The sequence below is a fragment of the Eptesicus fuscus genome, chromosome 22, assembly GCF_027574615.1.
Source record: "Eptesicus fuscus isolate TK198812 chromosome 22, DD_ASM_mEF_20220401, whole genome shotgun sequence".
Taxonomy (NCBI): domain Eukaryota; kingdom Metazoa; phylum Chordata; class Mammalia; order Chiroptera; family Vespertilionidae; genus Eptesicus; species Eptesicus fuscus.
The window spans coordinates 35,863,900-35,887,579 of record NC_072494.1 but is presented as its reverse complement, the minus strand read 5'-3'; the positions used below and the strand labels follow the sequence as shown (position 1 = coordinate 35,887,579).

The 23,680-nt window shown below is 54.4% G+C and overlaps 1 protein-coding gene across 1 annotated transcript in view; it reads left to right on the top strand.

Moving 5' to 3' along the window:
• The first annotated feature begins 3,083 nt into the window (after positions 1-3,083).
• Positions 3,084-23,680, top strand: part of TMCC2 (transmembrane and coiled-coil domain family 2) — a 36,713-nt gene continuing 16,116 nt past the window's right edge. The window contains exons 1-2 of the mRNA XM_008154203.3: positions 3,084-3,295; positions 15,836-16,381. Coding sequence (XP_008152425.2) covers positions 3,089-3,295; positions 15,836-16,381 — 753 coding nt within the window. The 5' untranslated portion in view covers positions 3,084-3,088. The remainder of the gene's footprint in view (positions 3,296-15,835; positions 16,382-23,680) is intronic.

The window sequence follows — 23,680 nt, the reverse complement described above, 5'->3', positions numbered from 1 at the left end:
ATTTACAAGAATCAACTAATGAATGCATAAATAAGTGGAACATCAATGCCTCTCTCTCTCTCTCCTCTCTCTCTCTCTCTCTCTAACCAACAAATAAAATTTTTAAAAATCAAACTTAAGGTCACTTCAACCTAGTACAGAAATGAGGCATAAGTCAAAATGGTAATAGTCTCTGCTTCCTTAAAGCTTCACACCATCTCTCCACTTTTCTTCAGCTTAGAGTCAGGTCCTGATCATGTGTCCATGTAGGTTCACCATTTGCTGGTCACTGCTTGCCCCCCAAGGCTGGCCCAGGGTCTGTGAGGCCCCTGCATTTCTCTGGGGCCAGTCAGGCAGGGGGCAGTAGACTCCTCTGCCTGACATCTTGCACCCTGGGAATCTGCCCCACTGGTTCTGTCTAGATCTGCCTAGGTCTTCACGGCATGTAGCCTTTCCCTCACCTTTGGAAATGCGGCAGGCTTGCAGCTTGCGTTTCTTCTACATGGTGTCTGATACTGTGTAGTGGATATGGTGGAGGGGCGGGGGTTACATTACCAACCCATCCTAAGTTCCCATCTTCTAAAAATGGAGCTGCCTAGTTTAGAAAGCAAATTCTTAACAACTTAGACTCTTCTAGGATGCACATTAAGATGAGTGACTAGAATGGGAAGAAGATGGAAGAGAGTCAAGAAACTCACAGGCTAGTCCTAACCAGTTTGACTCAGTGGATAGAGTGTCCGCCTGTGGACTGAAGGGCTCCAGGTTCGATTCCGGTCAAGGGCATGTACCATGGTTGTGGGCACATCCCCAGTAGGGGGTGTGCAGGAGGCAGGTGATCAATGTTTCTCTCTCAGCAATGTTTCTAACTCTCTATCCCTCTCCCTTCCTCTCTGTAAAAAAACACACAATAAAATATATATTTTTTTTTAAAAAAGAAAGAAACTCACAGGCTAGTAGGACTGACATGAGGCTAGAATAGTATGATGGGTGTAAAAAGGATTGTTAAACTGTAAAACAGTGGAGATCATCCCTGTGACTCACAGAGTCAGTGTCCCCTTCACTAACAGTCTGGGCCAGTGGTCCTCAAATGTTAGCTTGCATCAGAAATACCTGGAGGGCTTGTTAAAACAGATTTCTGATTCGGTAGATCTGGCTGGTGTCCAATACTTTGCATTCGATCAAGATCCCATGTGCTGCTGATGCTGCTGGTCCCAGAACCATTCTTTGAGAACTGTTGTTCCAGGCTGCTGGATGGGCAACAAGTAAGCACACAGTAGGCATTCGGATGGCCTTGTTATTACTAGGCTCTGTATATTGGTTACCCCAATATTTGCTCTCTTCTGCCTTCAGATTACTCGGTGCAGTTTGGCTGAGATTTATGGGAAAAAGAGATTGCGTTCCTCTCCTTCTCTCCCATACGTCCCAATCTCCTGCCACTAACATCCTTTCTTATTTAAAAAGCTCTTTATAGTTTACAAGGAACGCTCACACTCATTATTGTGTTCAAACGTGAAAGACGTTGTCATTCCGGAGCGTAAAGCTAAGACTCATGAGAGTTAAAGTGGGGGAAGGGACAATGGGACAGAAGAAGCCCCTTTCCCTCTGCGTTTGCAGCGCTGAATGTAGCTCTGAGTTTCTGTTTCAGACCAAGTTTCCTAGGGACCAGAGTCTTCCACATTGAAGGGATATCTATATCTATATATCTATCTATCTATATATCTATCTATCTATCTATCTGAAAGGCTAATATGCTAAGTGTCTGACTGGCCACCGTTGACTGGTAGCTATGATGTGCACTGACTACCAGGGGGCAGACACTCAACGCACAGGCATGGAAACATGGAACAGGCTGATGAATCTCAGAGGGCAGGGGGGAGAGGGAGGACGAGAAGAAATTAACTAAAGATCTTATATGCATACTAGAGTCCTGGTGTACGATTTGTGCACCGGTGGAGTCCCTCTGCCTGGCCTGCACTCTCTCCCAATCCGGGACCCCTGGGGGATGTCCGACTGCTGGTTTTGGCCTGATCCTGCAGGCCAGGCCGAGGGACCCCACCGGCACACGAATCCGTGCACCAGGACTCTGGTATATATATATACAGTGTGCAAAGTTAGAGAGAAAAAAGCAGTGATGATAAGCACACCTACTGCGCCCCCTCCCCACCAAATAAAACTGAGTGGGTGGGAGTAATCCCGAGAGTCTTTCCTGGAAGGTTCCCTGCAGCATCTGTCACCCTGGTCCCGGGTGGCCCGCTGTCCCCGCCCCTACTCCGCAGCCCTCTCCGCAATGCCAGGACGCCTCGGCAGAGCCCTCCAGACTTCTCCTGGGGGCGCACACCGTGCAACCAACCCTAAAACGTGGCGGTGTGACGCCCCCTCGGCCCTGCAGGCTTCCCATTGGCTCGTTGCCGTTGTCACTCCTTCCTTGCCTCGCCTTCCCCTGCCAGGCGGAGGCGCCGGGCGGGGTAGGTTGCGTTCGCCGTTGGCTTTGGCTGCGGTCGCGGCTTTGCAGCAGGCAGCGCGCCGGCGGGGAGCGGGCCGCGGGCGGGGAGCGAGGAGGCCCGGCGCGCCGGCGCGCCGCAGGCTCCGCGACCGGTCCATGCGGGGCGGGGGCCGGTGGCAGGGCCGGGGGGCCCCAGCCGGCGCCGAGGGCGGCCGCCGAGGTCCTGCCCGGCCGGCAGCCCCCAGCCCTGCCTCGCCCAGAGCCCGGCCAACCCAGAGGGATGCGCTGCGCTGCTCAGCTCCCCTGCCCTGGCCGTGCCCTGAAGCAGAAAGTTCGGGGGCCGGGGGCCACCCTCCTCCTCCCGCTCCAATGATCGCCCCAGGACTCCTGCCGGCCAGCCTCGACTGTGCTCTGCCTGCGCTCTCCGGGTCGTCGGGAACTATTCCAGGCTGTAACCGAGGCTCCCCTCCTCGCTCCCTCCTCCCTCTCCTTTAAAGATTTATTTCTTAATTCAAGAAATCGTATTCCGTCGACTCCTTTCCTCGTTGGTCATTTAGATCGTGGGCCTCGTTTCTGAGTGTAAGAGGGGGTGCGGTCTCCCCCCCCCCCCTCCCCGCAAGACGGGTCGCGGGAAGGACAGATTCCCCCGGCCGACCCACAAACAGCATGAAGAGGTGCAAATCGGACGAGCTGCAGCAACAGCAGGGAGAGGAGGATGGAGGTGGGCTGGAAGATGCCGTTTGCCACCTGCCCGGCGCGGACCTCCGGCCTGGGTCGGCCCTGGGTGCTAACTCTGCTGGCGGGCCAACTTCAGACGCGGGCGCGGCCTCGGCGCCCAACCCGGGACCCCGAAGCAAGCCTCCCGATTTAAAGGTGAGCACAGACCCTCCCCTGGCCGGGCCAGCCGGCGACTTAGCTTTTTCCCCTGCCCCGCGCCCAAGTGCTTTCACAGGATGCAAGTGATGGGAAAGCCAGGCAAAGGTCAGAGAGGATGTTGGGCCAGAACCCCGGGCTGGGCTTCAGGTACCATTAGTGCCTCTGTCTTTCGGCTCCATTTCAGGCTTCTGTGTTTGTTCCTCGTTATGCAGCAGACCTTCTAGTGACTCACCCATAAAGATATGTTTGAAAGATAATGTGTGAAGTGCTAGTCCCAGACAAAGGGCTGGAGAAATCCAAGATGCTAACCAAAAAGTTGACGCCACTCTCCGTCCTGTGAGATGGCAGAGGGAGACAAGGACAGCGCGGAAGGCCACACAGGACCGTTCATCTTCTTTGCTGAACTGGTTTCCTCCTTTGGAGGCCTTTCTGGGTGAAGCTCAGTTTGTCCATCTGTGAAAGGGGAGTGTGGACTTCTTGCCGTTAGGTGGAGCCAGAGGTTAAGCTAGTGCTTGGCCATCCCTGCCTGCCTGCCTGCTCGTGGAACCAAACCCCCGGGTGGAGAACTGACAGGTGGCCGAGCACTTGGGCTGGTTTGGGGCCTCGGTTCAAGTTGCACACATGCTGAGCCGGCGGTTAGAACCAGAATCCGAGAGAGCTGATCACACGCAGCGGGGAGTGGTTTATTTTCCAGCCTGAGGGTGCTGGGAAAATTATCGAGCTGCATTGAGTATGTCTCTATATTAATGAAAACAGCAGCTGCGATAAATAACGCACCTTAGCTGGAGCAGGGACTGCAGGCTCAGGCTTCTCAAGCCAGCTCACCTCCAGACTGAGCGCGATGTCAGCCCACGGAAGGAACTCAGATGCCTTGGAGATTGATGCCTCGGGGAGATTTTCTCCAGAGGGGGTGCGAGGTCTGGACTAGGGGAGGGAACGGACTCGCTATGTCAAATAAAGCCTGTATCCTATAGCAGCAGACACTAAGGAGCTCACCAGAATAAGCCAATGACATTCCTCGTTTGGCCTGAGCGGCTCAGAGTCAGGAAGTCAGAGCGCAGGTGAGTGTGCTCTTACCTGTGTGTGTGACCTGTCTGTGTTCCTCGGGGAGGGATGAGAAGGGGGACAGCTAGCTCCTTGTGTGTGATTTTTTTAAAAAATTGTAGTAGTTCCTCGAATGTGACCTCTGGGTCTGCTGCCCTTTTCAGAGGTCCGGGGCTAGCCTGATGTCTGAAGATGAGTTCCGCGGGCCAGGCTGTGCACAGGAAGCTGGGGGCCTGGCCCCGCTGTCACCCTGGAGCCCACCCTGTGTGCTCAGGAGGCGTGGGTCCTATTTTAAAGGAGATGGTGAAGGGACAGGGATGCCCTGAATGCTGTGGTGGGGGTGGGGGTGGGGGGGGCAGCCTTCTGCTGCAGACTTCAGCTTCATTCCGGGCCGAGGTGGATGAGTTTGGCCAGCGAACTCTGGTTCCTTCATCAGGTGGACCCTCACCCTGAGTCCAGAAAGAGCAGCTCCGAAGCCCCCCCACACTCCAGCTTAGGCCAGCAGTGGAAACTGTGGGCTCCGTTCATCCTCCATCCCCGCCCCCCCAAGATGGGCCGTTTGTGGTGTGAGGGCTGCAGTGTCTGCCTCTGTAGATAAAGCTACTTTAAGAAGCTTGTTCACCTCACTCTATAACATCTCTCTCTCTCTCTCTCTCTGGTGACACCTTCATTCTGGTTGCGGTAAAAATAGCAACACCTCTACACTTGCTATTGAATGCTGAACTCCCCTGAACCAAAATTAACACCAGGTGTGACAAAAGGAGTTGGATCCCCCCACTCCCGCCCCGGAGAAAACAGACCCCTGAGGTGGATCTCAGCCCTCTGGACCAGGTTGGCAGCAAGGAGCAGACAACATAGCTGCTGCCTGCTGGTGGGAGCACAGGGAGACCGGCAGGGCTGTTTCTCTCAGTCTGCTTTCACACATGTTTACAGGGGAGGGACCGCAGAGCCAGACATGAACTTGGGGGCTATTGCAGTTTGATTTGCTGTGTGATCTCGGGCAAATCACCCCGCTTTTCTGAGCCCCTTTTCCGGAGAAAGGGACTAGGAATACTAGATGTGTCCAGACTTGTTTTCCAACGTTGGCACAGCCTCCCAGCGATGGGAAAATTCCACCATCGGCTCTCGCACTGGGTCAACGCTGAGCTGTTCTCGATTTGATGGCCGTACAAGGAAGGGGCAAGTTTAATTTTGAACACCCCCTGCTTCACACCTGTGTCTGGCCGAGGGAGACCAGCAGTTCCGGTTTGCTTTTGTGTTCATCTTAAACTTCGGAGATGGGAGCTTTCGGTCCCTCAGTCCCACTTGTATTTTCTGGTGACAGCCTCAGGCATTGTGATGGGTGGAGTGCAGTGGAGGAAGGTCCTCTTGAGAAAGGGGCAAAGGAAGTAAGAGGCTTTGTGTGGAGCACCTCCATTGAGGTGAGGGGGTGGGGAGAAGAGAGCATTTTAGCCTTTGCCAGAGAGATCTGAATGATGCCTGACCAGTGGCAGCGAGGTGTTGGGGCGGGGGGCGGGGAGGGGGGGCGGTGGCGCTCGCCTGTGGTCTCCCTCCCCGTCCCTCCATCCTTCAGCCCTTCGGTCCTGTGGCCTTGTGGAGCATCTCGCTCTGCACTGTAAAACTTCTGCTCCCGTGGCCTGGCATCTGTGGTTATGGGATGGGGAGGGCCAGTGAAAAGAAGGGGAAATAGTTAAGCAACAGTCTTAACTAGTTTCAGAGCCATCATCAAACGGTAACTGCCAACCTGAACATGAACATTGCCCTACAGGGAGGCTGGTGCAGCTAGGTTGGGGCCGTCTGAGCTACTCCTCACGCGACAATCCAGAGGCACACCCCTTCCCTCTGTGGCTTGGGTTCCTGTTGAACCGCCCGAGCTCATGTCTTGATTCCACTGTCATCATTATCCAGCCCTTTGCTGCTCCCAGAAACCCTGCTAGGAGATGCCAGGACTGCTGGCCACAGAGAGTGTTGGCTGACCCAAGGTACACTGGCATTCTCCGGCGAGGAACCCAGCTCCAGGGAGAACGGGAGGGGGGCGGAGCTCGGGAAAGCGGCAGAAAGGGACGGGCAGCACACACTCCTGTTACAAATACAGCAGGTGATGGACAATCTGAGGCCGGGGGGCGTGGCTAAGCGCAGGTCCGTGGTCCTGTCCTGATGCAGTTCAGAAGCTGAAGGCAGGGGAGGAAACCCCCAATCTTCTCCCTTCTGCTCTCTTTCCCCTGCCCTCCCTCCCTCCTCCCCGGGCCCCCACCCCTCCCTACCTCCCTCTGGTGTAGCAGGAGGAATTTCCGGAAAGGAAGGGTCTGGATGTGCCGGCCAGAAGCATTTCCCTGGAGGTTCTTTTCCCTCACAAAAGCCCCTGCGAATAATTTCCCCAGGGATTTCTGAGCAGTATTTATATTTTTCCGGGAAAAAACAGGGGGTGGCTCCAAATTCCATTATTCCAAGTGCTTTTGACCCAAGACCCATTTGGGTTCCTGCTCATGTGCTTTCATTCCCACCATACACTGGTCCCACTCAGGAAGGTCAGGAAAAGCAATTAGAAGCCGGGGGCAAGTCACAGCCCCTCCTCCGCCTTTCCTGGGGAGCGCCAGGCCTCAGCCCGCACCCCACGGTGGCCCTGCTCTCTCAGCACTCCTGCCGAGGGCCCACTGGGGAAGGGATCACGGTCCACAGGTGCTGAACGCCTTCAGTGGGAAAGGCGCTGTTTTAAACTGTGAAATACGACCTGCATATACACAAGTGTCTGAAAAGACAGGTATGCTTCAAGTAACAATCGCAAAACCAACACCCCATCTCCCTACTGCCCAAGTCAAGAAAGAGAACATTGGCATTCCCGGGAAACTGCTGCTTGTTCTGTTCTTTTGTTTATTTTACTTTTTTTTTTTTTTTTAAGGCCTAGGCCCTAGGGTTTTGATAAAATTAATGGGTCTGGGTTTCTCCACTTTTTCAGTGGAATAGACAAGCTATTCATAGGAATGTGGGCGGGATGCAGGAGTGTGCGCTCTGGGACTCAGGGGGAGGTTCCCATGGCAAGAGGGTGGCTCTGTGTGGCCTGGCTGCACCTCGAGGCTCCTGGTTCCACTTTAGAAGTGAGGTGCTGAGGTGTGGAGATCCCTGCAATCTCAGGTGGGAGCTGGGCCCTTGGGGGAGGCAGGCTTGAGGTAGACCTAAGAGCAAGGTCATGGAAGATCAAGTTCTTTGGCAGCGGGCACTGCCTCTGCCTCTAGGTGAGCTCCCAGTCAAACAGGATGGAGTCCTTGCAGGAAAGTCATCCATCGAAGGACACATGAGTTTCAGGGTGCTTCAAGCATCATAGGATGGAATCAGAAGCACACGGGGTTAATTGGAAAAGATGTTCTGGGGGAGGTGGACATAGAGCAAGATATTAAAGTCAGGGTGGAATGTTAATTATGAAACAAGAAGATCGGGGCTTTCCAAGCGGGGAGTGAAATGGCAGGGGCCAGGTCCCTTTAGGGACAGCACCCTTTGGGGCTGGAATGGCACTTGTTTTCCCAGCCTGTAAATAGTCAGGACCAGTGGAGGGAGCTGAAGAATGGTGAGGTCACCTGTTTGTTTGCTTTGTTTTTTGTTAATCCTCATCTGAGGATATTTTTCGATTGTTTTTTTTAGAGAGAGTGGAAGGGAGGGGAAGAGACACACAGAGAGAAGCATCAATGTGAAAGAGACACAGGGATTGGTTGCCTCAGGCACACGCCCAGGCAGGGGCTGGGGATTGAGCCTGCATCCGAGGTCCGTGCCCTCGACTGGAATGAAACCTGGGTCCCTTCAGTCTTCGGATCTGCGGTCCACTGCTCTACCCACAGAACCAAACCGGCTAGGGCAGTGGTTCTCAACCTTTCTAATGCCGCGACCCTTTAATACAGTTCCTCATGTTGTGGCGACCCACAACCATAAAATTATTTTTGTTGCTACTTCATAACTGTAATTTTGCTACTGTTAATAAATCGTAATGTAAATATCTGTGTTTTCCGATGGTCTGAGGCTCTACAGCAGCGGTTCTCAACCTGTGGGTTGCGACCCACAGGTTGAGTACCGCTAGCAGGGTTGCCTAAGACCAAAAATAATTTTATGGTTGGGGGTCACCACAACATGAGGAACTGTATTAAAAGGGTCGCGGCATTAGAAAGGTTGAGAACCTGCCCTGACCGGTTTTGCTCAGTGGATAGAGCGCTGGCCTGCGGACTGAAGGGTCCCGAGTTCGGTTCCGGTCGGGGGGCATGTACCTTGGTTGCAGGCATGTCCCCAGTGGGGGGTGTGCAGGAGGTGGCTGATTGATGTTTCTCTCTCATCGATCTTTCTCTTTCTCTCCCTTCCTCTCTGTAAAAAAAATCAATAAAAATATATATTAAAAAAAAAAGAAAGGTTGAGAACCACTGGGCTAGGGCGAGATCACCTGTTTTCATTCCACCTGCCCTTAATGTGAGGAGGGCAGGGCTCCCGGGGCCTGGGATTGCCCCACTCCCATCCCCTCTGTCTTCAGTAACATTCAGAGCAGCCCTGTACGTAGGCTCAGGAGGAACTAGCGACCGATGGGAAAGCATGTGGCAAAAGAAGCTCTCTGTTCTCCTGCCACGTGTGTTCTAGATCAATTCCCAGCTGCCTAGTGCTAGTGGGATCTGTCCTGCAGGCTCAGTGTTTACAGAATGTCCGTTCAGTGCATCTACTTGTGTCTTAACTGCCAATCCCATCAACAAGAATCTCTCCCTCAAGGAATGGAAACATCTGCTAGGATCTGAATTTGGGGTTGAAGTTTAAAAAAAAAAAAAAAGTGAGTGTCGGGGCTGGGAAAAAGCCCAGCTGGCTTCTCAGTGATGGTCGTGGAGGCCAACTTAAAACTCATCTCCACCTTCATCGCTCCTGTGAGAAATGGCACCTCCTTTTGACATCCTCATAGACTAGGAGGGTCCTTCTTAGAACGGGGGCTTGGCTGGAACAGGGTCCACCTCAGCCAGCCAAACGCGTCAGCCTCTCTCCTTCTTAAGACGTTAGAACAAAGCTGTCGAGGGATAGCAGGTACTTTTCGTGATGATGTGAGAAAGACAGCAGTTGACTCTCCAAACCAAATGGTGAAAGGTTTCCTCATTTCAGCCAAGTTAACTGAGTGACGCCCGTCCTGGCAGTAGGGACACGAGCCCCACCTAAGCCACGTGTGGGGACAGGGAACCCGTTGGAGCTCCTGGGTCTGTCACGCGCCTCCACGCCAGCTTGATCCCGTCAGTTACTCAGACAAGGGCTGACAATGCAGCGGGAGGGATCTGGGTTAGACACGACAAAACGCGGCCCTAAGCACTTTTTAAAAAAATATACTTTTATTGATTTCAGAGAGGAAGGGAGAGGGAGAGAAAGATAGAAACATCAATGATGAGAGAGAAGGGACGAGGGAGGCAGCCAACCACGAAGGAGTTGGCAGACTCCTTCGTGCTGCTGGGCCAGAGGTCCCGCGTCCCTTCACCTTGATCCTCATTGGTTGGCTGCCTCCTGCACGCCCCCTGGGGATCAAGCCTGCAACCCGGGCATGTGCCCTTGCCCAGAATCGAACCTGGGATCCTTCAGTCCACAGGCTCTATCCACTGAGCCAAACCAGCTAGGGCCCTACTAAGCACTTTAAATCTTTGGAAAAGTAGTTGTCTAAGGATGAAATGACCTTTTAAAGATCCTTTTGTAGACGTGGATAGTTCCACTCAGAAAATAAACATAATTAAGTAGCACTCGCCGTGTTTGTGTTGCGGTCTCTGCCGGGTAATATTAGGGACACTAAGATATAGATGATATAGGTCCTGTCCTCCATTCACTCGTATGCTCATTGTGAATTTCGTCCAAAAGCCAGTGAAAAGTTTGGGTGACATTTGAGAGAGCGGGGGAAGCCATATCATGAGGCAGTACACGATTAATTGCAGATAATGTGCTCTCTAGACCAGGCGTCCTCAAACTACGGCCCGCGGGCCACATGCAGGTGTTTTTGCGGTTTTGTTTTTTTACTTCAAAATAAGACATGTGCAGTGTGCATAGGAATTTGTTCATAGTTTTTTTTTTAAACTATAGTCCAGCCCTTCAACTGTCTGAGGGACAGTGAACTGGCCCCCCGTTTAAAAAGTTTGAGGACCCCTGCTCTAGACTCTAGAGTCTAGAGTTCAGAGCAGGGGTGGGGGGCGGTGAGCTCACTGCAGATGGTGTGGTCAGAGAGGGCTTTACGGAGGGGGAGGCAGGGAGAGGGCACACCATGCAGGTAATTTGAATCACAACCTTCTGTGCTGGTGGATGTTGAGTCTGTTCTGCCTGATGACCCGATGGGTGAGGTCAACTGTCCCACCTTGGATTTGCTCTGTAAGCCACGAAGGAAACGAATAAAATTGGGAATGGGGAAATCATTTGCCCGAGTTGAGGTCTGTTTTTTAATGTCCGCTGTGATGCTGGAGAAGAAATGATTAAAAAAAAAATCCTTTCATCACTGTGCTTCTAAAGAAACCCCAAACAGGCCTGTTCACGCTTCCTTGTGGTCCTTGGTGCCAGACCTGGGGTGACAGCTCCCGTCCCCCTCCAACCCCGGGGTCCCCACCCGAAGCTTCTGAAGAGCCGTTGGAGACTTCCGCAATTCACTTCGCATCCCAGAGAGTAGAACTCTGTGGGTTTTTCCAGCGATTAGCTCTCTAATGCTGGCCCCGTTTCCATAGAGACCCTATAAATAGAGAAACGTTGGCGACTTAGGCTCACTAAGGCGCACTGTGACCCAGGCACCCCCCTGAACCCTCACAGCCAAACCTTCGTGGGGGACAGCGGGAGTTTCCAACCCGAGCGTGAGGAAGGGACATGCAGTCAGCTGCCAGGTGGGATCCGTGAGCTGTAGGTTAGTGTGACTTTTCAAGATGCTTTCGGCTTTTCCGGGAGTTGTGAGGAACACAGGGACCTGTGGGCATGAGAAGCCACTTTGGCTGTTTTTCATCAGATGGTGGCAGGGACTCTGTGCCTCGAAGCATTTTACTTTTGGCCTCAGGCAGCTGTGTTTGCAGATTTTGGAGCGAACTTCCTCTTTGGGGGACCCACACCCAGGGAGGAAAACAGATGAAGCCTAGCTGTTGGGAGACCACAGGCGTCTCGGGAAGGATCTTTCAGAAGCCATCTAGTCCACCCTTTCTTCCGGAGATGTCACCAAAGAAGATGGGGTCCTTCCTGCCCTTAGAGAGAGCTCCAGGGAAGGAGGCAGCCCCCTCCCCTCCTTACCTCCCCACGCATAGGAGCTCTCTTTCTGCTCACTTCCAGCCTCTGGGCTGCTTGGGGTAGATCTTGCTTTTTCTTGTGAATCAGGAAACCCCTGTTTGTGCCCACCTCTGACTCTGAAACATCTCAGCTCTTTTCCTACTACATGGCTTCATTTGGCCACCAACACTGGCTTCTGGCAGCTGGGGAAAAGCAAAAGTCAGTGTGGAAAAGCAAGTGACATTTAGTAGCTGGAACCTGTTAGTCAGAGCAGGTGGTGCTTTCTGCTGCGTTGGTGGCTAAGTTCCCTCCAGCTAGTCACCATGGTTTTCCTCGTTTCCAAAACTTAAGACTGGGTCCGTGGATGTGCTGAGTGGTTATTGTGTTTTTAACGCACCATGTTATATCAAAACTCCGGAACCGCCTCCTCCCCGGCACCCACGTGCAGCAGCAGTCGGCCGGCCACCCCGCTTTCTTGCCTTGCACCTTGTGGAGGAGAAGCCCTTGCGTTTGGAGCTCACCTGCCCCCCACTATCCTTTGACTTTTTTTGTTCCCTTCCTTCGCGCCTACCACAGGCTTGAGCAGACTCCTTCGTGCTGCCGGGCCAGAGGTCCTGCGTCCCTTCACCTGCTACACGGGTGGGGAGGTGTGACACGAAGCCACAGCGTCGAAGGTCTTGCCCAGGTCCTACATGTGACATGGGTAGAGTTACCACTCAGTTCAGGGGGCCGTTGGTTTTGTTTTGAACCTGCCTTTGATACTGTCCCAGGAAACAGAGAGCGACCGTGTCCGCTCCAGGGTTGGGGTCAGTGGGTGAGCAGGGGAAGGTCCATCAGAAGCTGAGGGTTTGTCTGTGTGATTTGGATGAGCCACTTGACAGTGCTGGCCTCAGTTTCTTTTCTTTTCTTTTTTTTTTTTAGAAACATTATTAACTTTTATTTTTTTTTTTTTTTTAATATATTTTATTGATTTTTTACAGAGAGGGAGAGAGATAGAGAGTTAGAAACATCGATGAGAGAGAAACATCAATCAGCTGCCTCCTGCACGCCCCCTACTGGGGATGTGCCCGCAACCAACGTACGTGCCCCTGACCGGAATCGAACCTGGGACCTTTCAGTCCGCAGGCCGACGCTCTATCCACTGAGCCAAACCGGTTTCGGCTGGCCTCAGTTTCTTCCCCTGCAAAATGGAGACACTACTGCTGTATCCGTCCCCTCCTCCTCCCTGAGGGGTAGGCTGGCATCAGGCTGGAATGACAGCATAAATTGGCAAGCACTTTGAAAAATGCTGTTGTGTAATATTAAAAATAAACGGACCCAGGGTTTTAGGATGCAAGGCCATGTGGCAGACAGCGTTGGCTGCTGTCCATGGCACCTCCGCCCATTTCCTGGGGCTGAGGGCAGGAAATGCCTCCGGCGCTGGGACCTCTGGGGAGGCCTTTTGGAGGGACTGTTTCTTACCTGAGTGGATATGGAAGGTTGGCCTCATTGCTGGAGAAGCTAGGTTAGGAGTGGTGGGGAGAGGAGAAAGACCTGGAATAGAATGCTAGAAAGACAGTTTGTGATATGTAATGGGACCATTTGGCAGAAGCAGCTGGCCCAATGCCAGAGCCAGCTGGCCCATCCACGGCACTGGGGGGAGGTCTGGTATCAGCTTGGGCATAAGGAGGAGGGAGGTGTCTTGGCTCACACCCAGTCTGGAGACGGCGAATCTGGCCCTTTCTAGCCCATAGCCGACTGTGCTACCCGGTCTAGGCTGCCTTGGACGCGTTGGTTCTACCCAGAGTGGATTCAGGGGGTCCTGCCTCGTCGGGCCCTGAGGGATGGTGACTCCCACGGGAAAGCTGGCATTGTGTAGCCTGAACTCGGGGGCAGTCCCAGAGTTAAACTCCCGAGACGGAATGGTGGTAGCTTTAATTGACTCGTCTGAAAATGGAAATGTTACTGCTGTCACTGTTGTTAGTTTCTGGGGAAATCAGGTGAGATAATGCGGGAGAAAAAGCACATTGAGACTGGAAAAGGTTAGTTTACAGTGAGCTCTGATGATGTAACTTATCTGGTCGGTGGAATGGGTGAGGCGAGGGCCCCGCCCACTTGGAGGATTGCAGTGAGACTCAGGGAGGTGAGAATGAAAATGCTAACCTTTTACACAGCTCCGTGGCAGTGTGGCCACGGACATGCAGGAGCAGCGGTCTACACAAACGGACATGAAGGTACAGCGGTCTACACCGCGGGGGATAGAGTAACGGTGAGCTTGGGGCAGCTAACGCAGATCTACAGGCAGCGTCTTTTGGTTTCTACATGGTCTCAGTTTTCTGCTCTGGAAGATTTTTGTCGAGAAAAAAAGAAAATCCAGGAAGTGTAATTCTCTGAAATGTTTTTAAAATGACGGAGGCTGCCTCATGCCATTAAGGGCTGTTCCTCCAGATGTGGCTCCTGGGGCCCCACATGGCTGGGTTCAGAGTTCCCGCTCAGGAGGTACAGACTGTGGGTTCTCACCTGGTCCTCCCAGTCCCGGCCCTCCTCCCAGGGGCTCTGGAGCTCTGCTGAGGGCTCCGCCTGGCCACAGGAACCAGCCCCCTGACAGAGCAGCTGTCTGGGATTACAGCACACGTTGTCTCGCCTGGCCCGGTGGTCCAGCTGCCTGCCTCTCTGAGCAGCCCAGCCCGGGAGCAGGTGGGGAATCTCAGCAGCAGAGCTGCAAGGGCAGGCTGAGGCCAGGGTCGCACTGGGCCCTAGCGCCTCTTAGGTTTGCTCCAGTCTGAGGGGAAAGGCACTCATTTGGACAGCAGGTTTTGATGCGTGTGCTAAAGAAGTGGCCACATTACTGACTACACGAAAGGTTTGTCCATAGGGATTTATTTATTTAAAATATTTTTTATTGATTTTAGAGAAGAAGGGAGAGGGACAGGGAGAGAGAGATAGAAACATCAATGATGAGAGAGAATCACAGATCGGCTGCCTCCCACATGCCCCCCACGGGGGATTGAACCTGCAACTCAGGCATATGCCCTGACCAGGCATCGAACCGTGATCTCCTTGTTCATAGGTCAACGCTCAACCACTGAGTACACCGGCTGGACATATTTATTTTATTTTTTTATGGTTCCCAGTTTGTTATAAGGGACACAGAGGAACAGCCAGAGGAAGAGGTACATAGAGTGAGGTCTGGAGGGGTCCCAAGTGCGGGAGTTTCTGTCCTGAAGGAATTGGGGTGTGTCCCACCCTCCTGGCATGTGGATGTACTCACTGTCCTGGAATCGCCAGTGAAGTTTATCTTATTGTCAACAATACCAGGAATGAGATTGGCTCCAGATAACAGAAAATCATACTCGTGTTGTATAGACAAAGCGAGGTTTATTTATTTCATGCAGTAAGAATCCCAGGATAGATACTCACAACTGGTTTGGTGGTTCCGTAGGGCCCTCGAGTTCTCAGGCTCCACTGTGTGCAAACGGACCTTCATATCATGCCAGTCACCTAGTGGCAAGATGGCTGCTGCGTCTCCAGGCATTACCTCCACATTCCGGTCAGGAAGAAGTAGAAAGGCCAGGACCTTTATCAGGGAAGCAAGTCTTTCTAGAGAGTCTCACCTTGGGTTTTTTTTTTTTGTTTGTTTGTTTTTTTGGCTAAAACTGTATCATGTGGCTATTCTTAGCTGCAAGGGAGTCTGATGAAGCAAGAATTTTTAGCAGGGTGCATGAAGGCTATGCAGTTTGGTTGTTAAGGAGGAAAGGGGAAAAGATATTGAGTGTGCAGTTAGCAGTGTCTGCTACAACAGCTTAGCCTGATTGTATGGCTCTGATTTTCCCAGAGTGTCACCATGAGGCCTCTTTGGAAATGGATGCCTGCTGGTCTAGAGGAGCCCATGCAGCTTGAAGGAGGACCTACCTTAGAATGAGGAAGGGGCGGGGGGACGGGGGAGAATCAGACCAGAGGGAAACCACCTCAGTGCTGCCTGCGTGTGCCCCTGGGCCCCAGACTAGCCACGAGGATCTCATGCCCAGTAACCCTGACCCTGCATGTGGATTGGGAATGTCCTGTGGGGAGCCATGGAGGTGCATTTCTTTGGAAGGAAAGGAGCAGGTCTGGGTAGCCCCCTTTCTGCAAGGCGTGATCTTTAGGTGTGACGGGCCCTTTACAGGGTCTTCCCGGTTCAGACAGCTGTAGTGGCTACACTGATCTCCCAAGAGCAGACTCCTCACTTCTGCCCACCAGCTGGGCACTCTGGAGCTTTCCACTCACCAGGGGCCTCTGTCTCTCCCTCTTAAGAAAATCCAGCAGCTCTCGGAGGGCTCCATGTTCAGCCACGGCCTGAAGCACCTGTTCCACAGCCGCCGCCGGTCACGAGAGAGGGAGCACCAGACGTCTCAGGATTGCCAGCAGCAGCAGCAGCAGCAGCAGCAGCAGGGCGTGTCTGACCATGACTCCCCGGATGAGAAGGAGCGTTCCCCCGAGATGCATCGGGTCTCCTACGCCATGTCCCTGCACGACCTGCCCGCCCGGCCCACCGCCTTCAACCGTGTGCTCCAGCAGATCCGCTCCCGGCCCTCCATCAAGCGGGGCGCCAGCTTGCACAGCAGCAGCGGGGGCAGCAGCGGGGGCAGCAGCCGGCGGACCAAGAGCAGCTCCCTGGAGCCCCAGCGTGGCAGCCCCCACCTGCTGCGCAAGGCCCCCCAGGACAGCAGCCTGGCCGCCATCCTGCACCAGCACCAGTGCCGGCCCCGCTCCTCTTCCACCACGGACACGGCCTTGCTGCTGGCGGATGGTGGCAATGTGTACCTCTTGGCCGAGGAGGCCGAGGGCATCGGGGACAAGGTGAGGTGGGACAAGGTGAGGGCCTTCCAGGTGGGGGGGCTACTCAGAGGCAAGTGCTGTTTCGGGGCGCAGGGGGTGGTTCTGCACCTGGGGGCTGAGCTGGGGGCCCCCGCCTAGTGGGCTGGACCCCGGTTGCCTGCGGATCTGTCTGCCTGCTTGAAGGAGGCAGAGGTAGACTAAGCCAAAGCCAGAGGTGACCCCAAAGGCTCAGGCTAATATTAATTTTGGTTTTGTTTTCTTCAAACGTGCTATTGAGAGGAATTACGTGCAGTGGTTAAGAGCACAACCCTGGTTCTGCCACTTACCAGCTCCATCAGTCACTTAACCTCTTTGTACCTCAGTCTCCCCAGTTGAAAATGGGGATAATAATAGAGTTGCTATAGGAGTAAGTGGGTTCATCTGTGTAAAATACTTGGAATGGAGCCTGATACAGTAGCGTTGTTATTATGATTACCACCCAAAGAAGAGAGGGGCGGGACCCAGGAAGTGCTGTTCAGTAAGGAGACAGTCTAGTCTGGTACTTCCTGGACTTACTCGTGTAACAAGTATTTATCGAATACTCGTTCTGTGCTATGAGAACGAACCAGCCAGAGGTGTGTCCTCAGGGAGCTCACTGAGCAGAGGGGAGACAGCTGGGCGAGTGGAGCGATGGGGTGATGAGGCTGTGATAGAGGCCGCGGGAGCTTCAGGAGAGGGAGGCTGGAGGGGAAGGGGGAGTTGGCAAAGACCTTCTGGAGGAAGCCGTCGAGCTAAGTCTTGAAGAAGGAATATAATTTAGGCAGCAAAGAACGGGGTGGAGGGGACCAGAGCGGGAAGGTGTAGTGTGTACTAAAGCAGTTTAGCTGGTGCCAGGGGCTCCTAGGGGCTCGTTGTGGTTGGAGAGTCCAGCACTTTGGGGGACTGACAGGTAGACTGAGGCCAGTGAGACATGGAGAGGAAACAAAGTCAGAAAACACTTGGCGTTAGAATCCGTGGTACAAGCTGAGAAGTGGATATGGAAGACGAAGGAGGGAGGGAGGAGAGGCTGGCTCCAGGGTTTAGGGACGGGGCTTTCTCTAGTTGGGAAACACGGCGGAAGGATATGTTTGGGAGGAAAGGGATAAATTCCGTTTCGCTGTTGTCTAACTACAGAGCACCAACCGGCAGCCGGGTTCTTGGGGCGAGGTCTGGGCTGGGTCTAGGGCCCTGGAAGTCAGCACTGAGCTTGAAGTCCTGGGTGTGGATGAGACTCCGGAAGGGCATGTGTTGAGTGAGAAGGAGACCAAGGGCGGGTCTGACATACAGGGAGAGAGCAGCCAGGTGTGGAGGAGTAAACCTGGAGAGAGGAGGCCAGAGCCAGAGGAGAAAGGCATTTGAAGGAGGAGGAAGTGGTCCACAGAGTGGAGTGTGGCAGGGGTGCAGGTCAGATCTGGGTTTGGAACCGTAGATGGGTAGTAAGTATCAAGGTGGGGCTGCGGGGGTCACTGGTAACCAGCAAGAAACCAGTTTCAGGGCATTGAGGGAGACGGTGGAAGGGGTGGCAGCACGTGTAGCTAGTCTGGGGAGGAGAAAGGCCAGTGATATGGGGTTGGGGAGATTTTATTTTGAGTGGTTTTTACTTTATTTTATTTTATTTATTTATTTATTTTTAGATGGTCAGGGAGGATTGCAGATCATACAGGGCCCAGTAGGCCAGGAAAAGGGCTTTTGACTTTTTTTTTTCTCAAGTGCGATGGGAAGTCATTAGAAGGTTTTCATACAGATGAGTGACACCTTTCAAGAAGATCACTCGGGCTGCTAGGTGGAAAACGTGCTGTGAGCCAGGGCATGAGCATGGAGCCAAGCTAGAAAGTGCTGGAATCCTCTAGCGGGGAGGTGATGGCTTGCGGCAGGGTGGGGGTGCTGGAGGTGAGGAGAAGTGGTGGGCTCTGGATTTGCTTCAGAGATCCAGCTACACCCATCTCTGACAGATGTGGGGCACGACGGGGAGCAGGTGAAGATGGCTTGCATGGTTTTGGCCTGGCAGCTGGAAAGAAGAAATTGCCCTTGACGGAGTTGGGGGAAAGCAGCAAGCGGAACAGACATTGGGCAAGGGCTGTGGGGGTAGACACGGAGCAGGTTTGAGGCATGCTACATTTGAGACGGTGATTAAACGCCCACGAGGAAATGCTAAGCCATCAGACGAGTAAATCTGGAGTCTCAGGGAGAGAGCCAGGCTGGAGGCATACACTGGGGAGTTGTCAGTGTAGAGACAGTGTTTAAAACGGTGGCGCCGGACCATTCGCAGGCAAAGTTTCACCCGCGAAGAAGTCTGTTCCGAGAGCGAGATCTGGATGTATCTCCAGAAGGGTAGCGTGGCCTTGTGGGGGAGGCTACGAGGGGCCCGGCACACCGTCAGCCAGGCCCACCTCTCACTGCTGAGTCAGCGAATACATTAAAAAAAATCAAATTAGAACAGTCCTGTTAAGTGAAGGTCTCTGGTGCCACAGCGACCGTACTTTAGCAAGAGAGGACATGGACCGTGTGGCCTCTGCCCCTGGGGCAGATGGAGCGGGTGGGCGGTGGGCCCCGTGGGAAGCTGGGAAGGGTTGTAGATGTTTGCTGACTGGGAGCACGGTCTGGGGAGCTTCTCCCCGGGGGTTTTCCATGTGGCTCGTAGTTGGCCTTCACAGTGGCCTGGAGATACCCAGAGGGCAGGCAGGAGTCTCTTCTTGCTGCCGGCCGAGGCCAGGCCCAGAGGCTCTTGGGTGAGCTGAGTGGGGGGATGGCTCCTGGGCTCAGGGTGGTGATGGGGGAAGTGGTTGTTCCTGTGATTGTTTTCTATCCTTATTGAAAGCTTTCAGCTTTCCAAAGCCTTGTCACGTGCGCTGCCTGGTTAATCTTAATAACATCCCTGTGAAGCAGGCATTATGATCTCCATGTTACAGCTGGATAGACTGAGGCTTAGCGGCAGGAATCAAGGGGCTGCTGGCCTGAGGGTGCCCAGCTAGTTCATGGCAGGGAGGAGACTAGATCCGCTGTTTCTAGCCTGTCCACAAGATCGAATGGAGACCGTGTTTATGCAAGGTCTCCCGTGAGCAGGTTTGCCTCGGCCCAGCGAGGGGGACATTTCCCTCAGTTACACAGCTTCCTAACCTGGAGCTGTCCCTCCACGGACAGGTGTGGCCTTGGGGGGTCCTTCCAGGTCAGGGAGGGAGCCCTGCTCTGTCAGCTGACTTCCCCAGACCCAGAGGCCATTGGTTGGTGTGAGAAGCTGTGGCGGTTCCCCCTTGGTCTCTGGCATGAATAGAAGGTATTCTTCTCTCTCGAGTAAACACAGCCCCACATGCTCCCTGCAAGCTCCCTGGTGATTACTAGCATCTATTTTTAATTCATAAGCCTCCCTCACTACAACACCCCTTGCCATTGTTTAGAATGCACCAGCTGGCTTTCGGACCAGAGCCCTGACCAGAGTCCCCTCGGGGGGCGGGGGTTGAGTTATCAAAACACCCCGGAGGCAGCTGAAGCTGCTGGGCTGCCCTGGAGAGGCTCATCGCACCCCAACCTAAGAAAGTAGGGGCCCTGGAGCCCCGAGGAGAGCTTGGGCTCCACAGAGGGACAGGATGGGGCCCCCAGTCCCAGCCGCAGTTCTGCCTTGGTGATATGGTCTGGCTTGTCATTTGTTCCCTTCAAACCCCGTTAGCTGTCTTTGAGGTTGTGCCTTAAATAAGTCCCTCTAAAACAACAACAGAAGCTGTCATCGCAGCCTCACCATTCTGCTTTCTATTATTTGTGTGACACTGAGCAAGGTAACTACTCTGTCTCATATCTATGAAGTGGAGAAACATTGTCAGCATGCGCCTGTACCCTGGGGCATTGGCGGGCGAATCGAGAAGGCAGGTGACAGGACTTCTGGGTCCCCATCAGTGTGTGGCCTGCTCCCGGGAATCCCGGGGCTGCAGCAGGAGCCACTGGTCATGGGTGCAGTGATATGGGCTGCCTGCTTCCTCAGCGGCTGAGTTCCTGCCCTCTGTTTTAATTTGTTCTCTGCTGAGCAGCAGTTTCTAGAAAATGCGTACTCAGGAAAATTGAGTAACTCTTTCGTCCTGGCTTCATTACCTGGGAGTGGACTGGCAGGAGTCAGCAGTCTGTATCCCTTTTCTCCTGTTCCTTCCCTGTCCGGATTGTTCTTTGCTTCCCTTTCAGCCTTGTTTAAAACCTCTCCCCTGTCCTGGCCGGCGTTGCTAAGTGCACAGAGCATGGGCCTGTGCACCAAAGGGTCCTGGGTTCAAGTCCCAGTTAAGGGCACACACCTGGGTTGCAGGTTTGCTCCCTGTCCCCAGTTGGGGTGCGTGCAGGAGGCAGCCGATAGATGTGTCTCTCACATTGATGTTTCTCTTTCTCCTTCCCTCCCTTTCTCCCTCCCTCCCTCCCATTCTCTCTGAAAAGCAATGGAAAAAAATATCCTCAGGTGAGGATTAAAACAAATTAAAAAAACACACACAAAAAAACCTCTCCCCAGCTGTCACCACATTCCTCCCACCCCTCCGGCTGTGCTTGGTGTCCGCAGCGGAGGCTCTGTGGAGAGGGCTAGCGCAGGAGTGTGGGTTTACAGCTAGCTCTGCCCAGTCGCCCCTGACCTTGCCCTGCTCGCCCTTTCCCCTCTGTGCACAGGGAGCAGCATGGGGGGTGGGGAGCTGGGAGCTCACAGAGGGTGTCTGGGCAGCCTTCAGAGGCCAGCCAGGAGGGCCCAGGGGCAGGAGGGCTTTTACTGACAGGCCAGCCTGCTGACCCCGGCTTGGAGGGCAGGCAGGGTGGGGAGAGGACCAGGTGCTGAGGAGTGAGGAGGTGGAGATGATGTCATGACTGGACAGTTCCCTGCGCCTGCCCGTGGAGGTGTTATCTCCAGGCTCCAGCTGGGGAAACCAGTGGCTCATCATCTAAAGCAGGGCAGGCTCTGGACACTCCTCCACCAGATTCATCAGCAGCAGGACTTCCCCTCCACCCTGGCGTCAATAAGCACCCCTCTGTGCTCCGGGGGGAGGGGGGGAGGGGCCGCCCTTTGCCCGAGGCTCTTGCCAAGAAGACAGAGCTTGGCAGGCACGAGGGCTCTGGTTTATTTATGTCTGGGAGCCTGCTGGTTCAAGGTGGGTGGGGTCGGCTCTGCTGAGAGAGGTTTCCAAACATGTCCCCTCGGCAGCTGGGGGAGGCCGGGCCATTCATCGGTGCGGCCTGCTGATGTGTCTGAACGTGGAGGCCAACTCCCGTGCCCCATGCCCACAGGGGGTCCCTCGGCCTGTCCGCGCGATGCATGCACCCCCGGTCACAATCACTCGTGTACCTGCTCGAGTCTGTGCCAGTTGCTGGGGAGGACAGCTGCCGACTCTCTTCCCTCCTCCACCTTTCATCCTGTCTTCCCCTCTCTCTCCCCCCGCTGCCTGGAGAGGCTCCTTAGGCAGAGCAGGGCCAGAGGCAGCCAGCCCCGTGGCCTCAGAGGAGCCTCCGAGGCCAAGGCAGCCAGCTCTGTGATTTGCCACAAACTCTTGCTTCCGGTCCCAGTGATTAAAAGCCCGTATTCCCAGGGGCCTCCGGGCCCCACCGCAGCAGTCTGTCTTACGGTACCTGGCAAGCCGAGCAGTGCGCGCAGCACAGGGAATAATCAATAGTGTCGTCATAACTCTGCATGGTGACCGATGGTCACGCGTACTGTGGGGGTCACTTTGTACGTTACATAAACGTTGCATCCCTGTTATGCACCTGAAACTAATGTAATGTTGCACGTCAGTTGCACTTTCATTGTTAACGAAGCTCTTTCTTTAGTCTGGTTTGAATTCCCGTTTCAGGGGAAGCCCCTTTCCTTTGAGGGTCTTGTCCAATCAGGAGAGGGGCCAGACGTGAGGACTCTGCCCCTGACCTGAAGCTCTGGCACCGGAGGGCACGGGCAGCAGCTTCCTCTCGACTTTTAGGACGGACCGTGGGCCCAGGCAGTGTCCCCTCAGGCACCTGCCTCTGGAATTAGCCTTTATGCACCCTTTCCCCACTGATATCCGTGACTTTCTTTCGAGATAGAAAGTTCCCAGTGCTCCCCAGATTAGCTCCGACTTCTGAGAGTACAGAGTCCCCGGGTGCCGTTCGGTAACATCCCATCACCGCGCTGAGACCTGATGTCATGCGCTTGCCACCTGACGGCTGAGATGATGCCAGCCCAGGCACCGATGGGCGACACCAGCCAGGCCCCCAGCCTGCTCCCTCCGGGTCATCGGCCTCAGCCTGGGCCTCGGCACCCGCGGACACGCAGGCCCCGGCGCTGCCAGGGGAAGTTGCGCTGCTGCAGGGTCCGGTGTCAGCCCCCACGCCGGCGCGATAACGGTCAGCAGCAAGAGGAGCCCTGTCATCTGGTCCCAGACAGCGAGGAGCCGGCGCTGGTGATGTGGGCATGGGGCATGGGAGCTGGCACAGGGCTCCCAGACACTGGGCACATTCCTCCCTGATCCAGCACATCCCTGAGACGTGAAACGTGACCCCCGTCCCCTCTGGTGCCAGATGAGGCAATGGAAATACAGTATCGTGAACCTGATCCCTGCCTCGGCCTCTTCTTGCTTTTCATAGGCACAGTTTGGGCTTTATTTGTACCCTCTGGGGCAGAGGGCACTGACATAGGAGCAGAGAGGAGTGCACACCACCTATTGCCTACCTTCTGGGCTCCCAGGGGCTCCCCGGCTTTGCAGTAGGGGTGCTGGAGGCAACGAGTGAAGTTTTCTGAGAACAGTAGCCTTCCCTTCTCTCTCCAGCAACAGGCGTCGGGGTGTTGCAAGCAGCTCGTCTGACTGTTCTTGGTGCCCCCGGCCCACTTCCCACCTCCTGCAGAGGCTGGTCAGATGCCCCTGACTCCTTTGTCCTTTTCGACCTTCACCCAAGTCTGGATTTGGGGGGGTTCTCACTGCCTCCTTTTCCATCTCTCCAGATACCCCACCACGGGGACCCCAGAGCTAGGCCAGTATCCATAGCTCGTGAATAATTCAACACGCTCACCACAGCGAACTCGGATCCAAAGTGATACTGTGACCAGGAGGCCTCCTGGGGGTGGCTGGAAAGGCGAACCCTGCCCTGGAAAGACGAGTGCTCTGTAATATTAACTTCATTATATAAGGTTTCTCCCCGACTGCAGAGGCAGCTCCACACCCAAATATTAGCCGAGTCCCATGACTCCTCGGGGGCTCAGCGCCATCGTGGGCAAGCCGCTGGGACACGCTGGGCACGCCCCTCTGCGCCTCCCGGGGCGGCACGCTGCCCGTGCGGAGTGCTTTCGCATCCGTTACTCCTGCGGTCGCTCACGTCGGC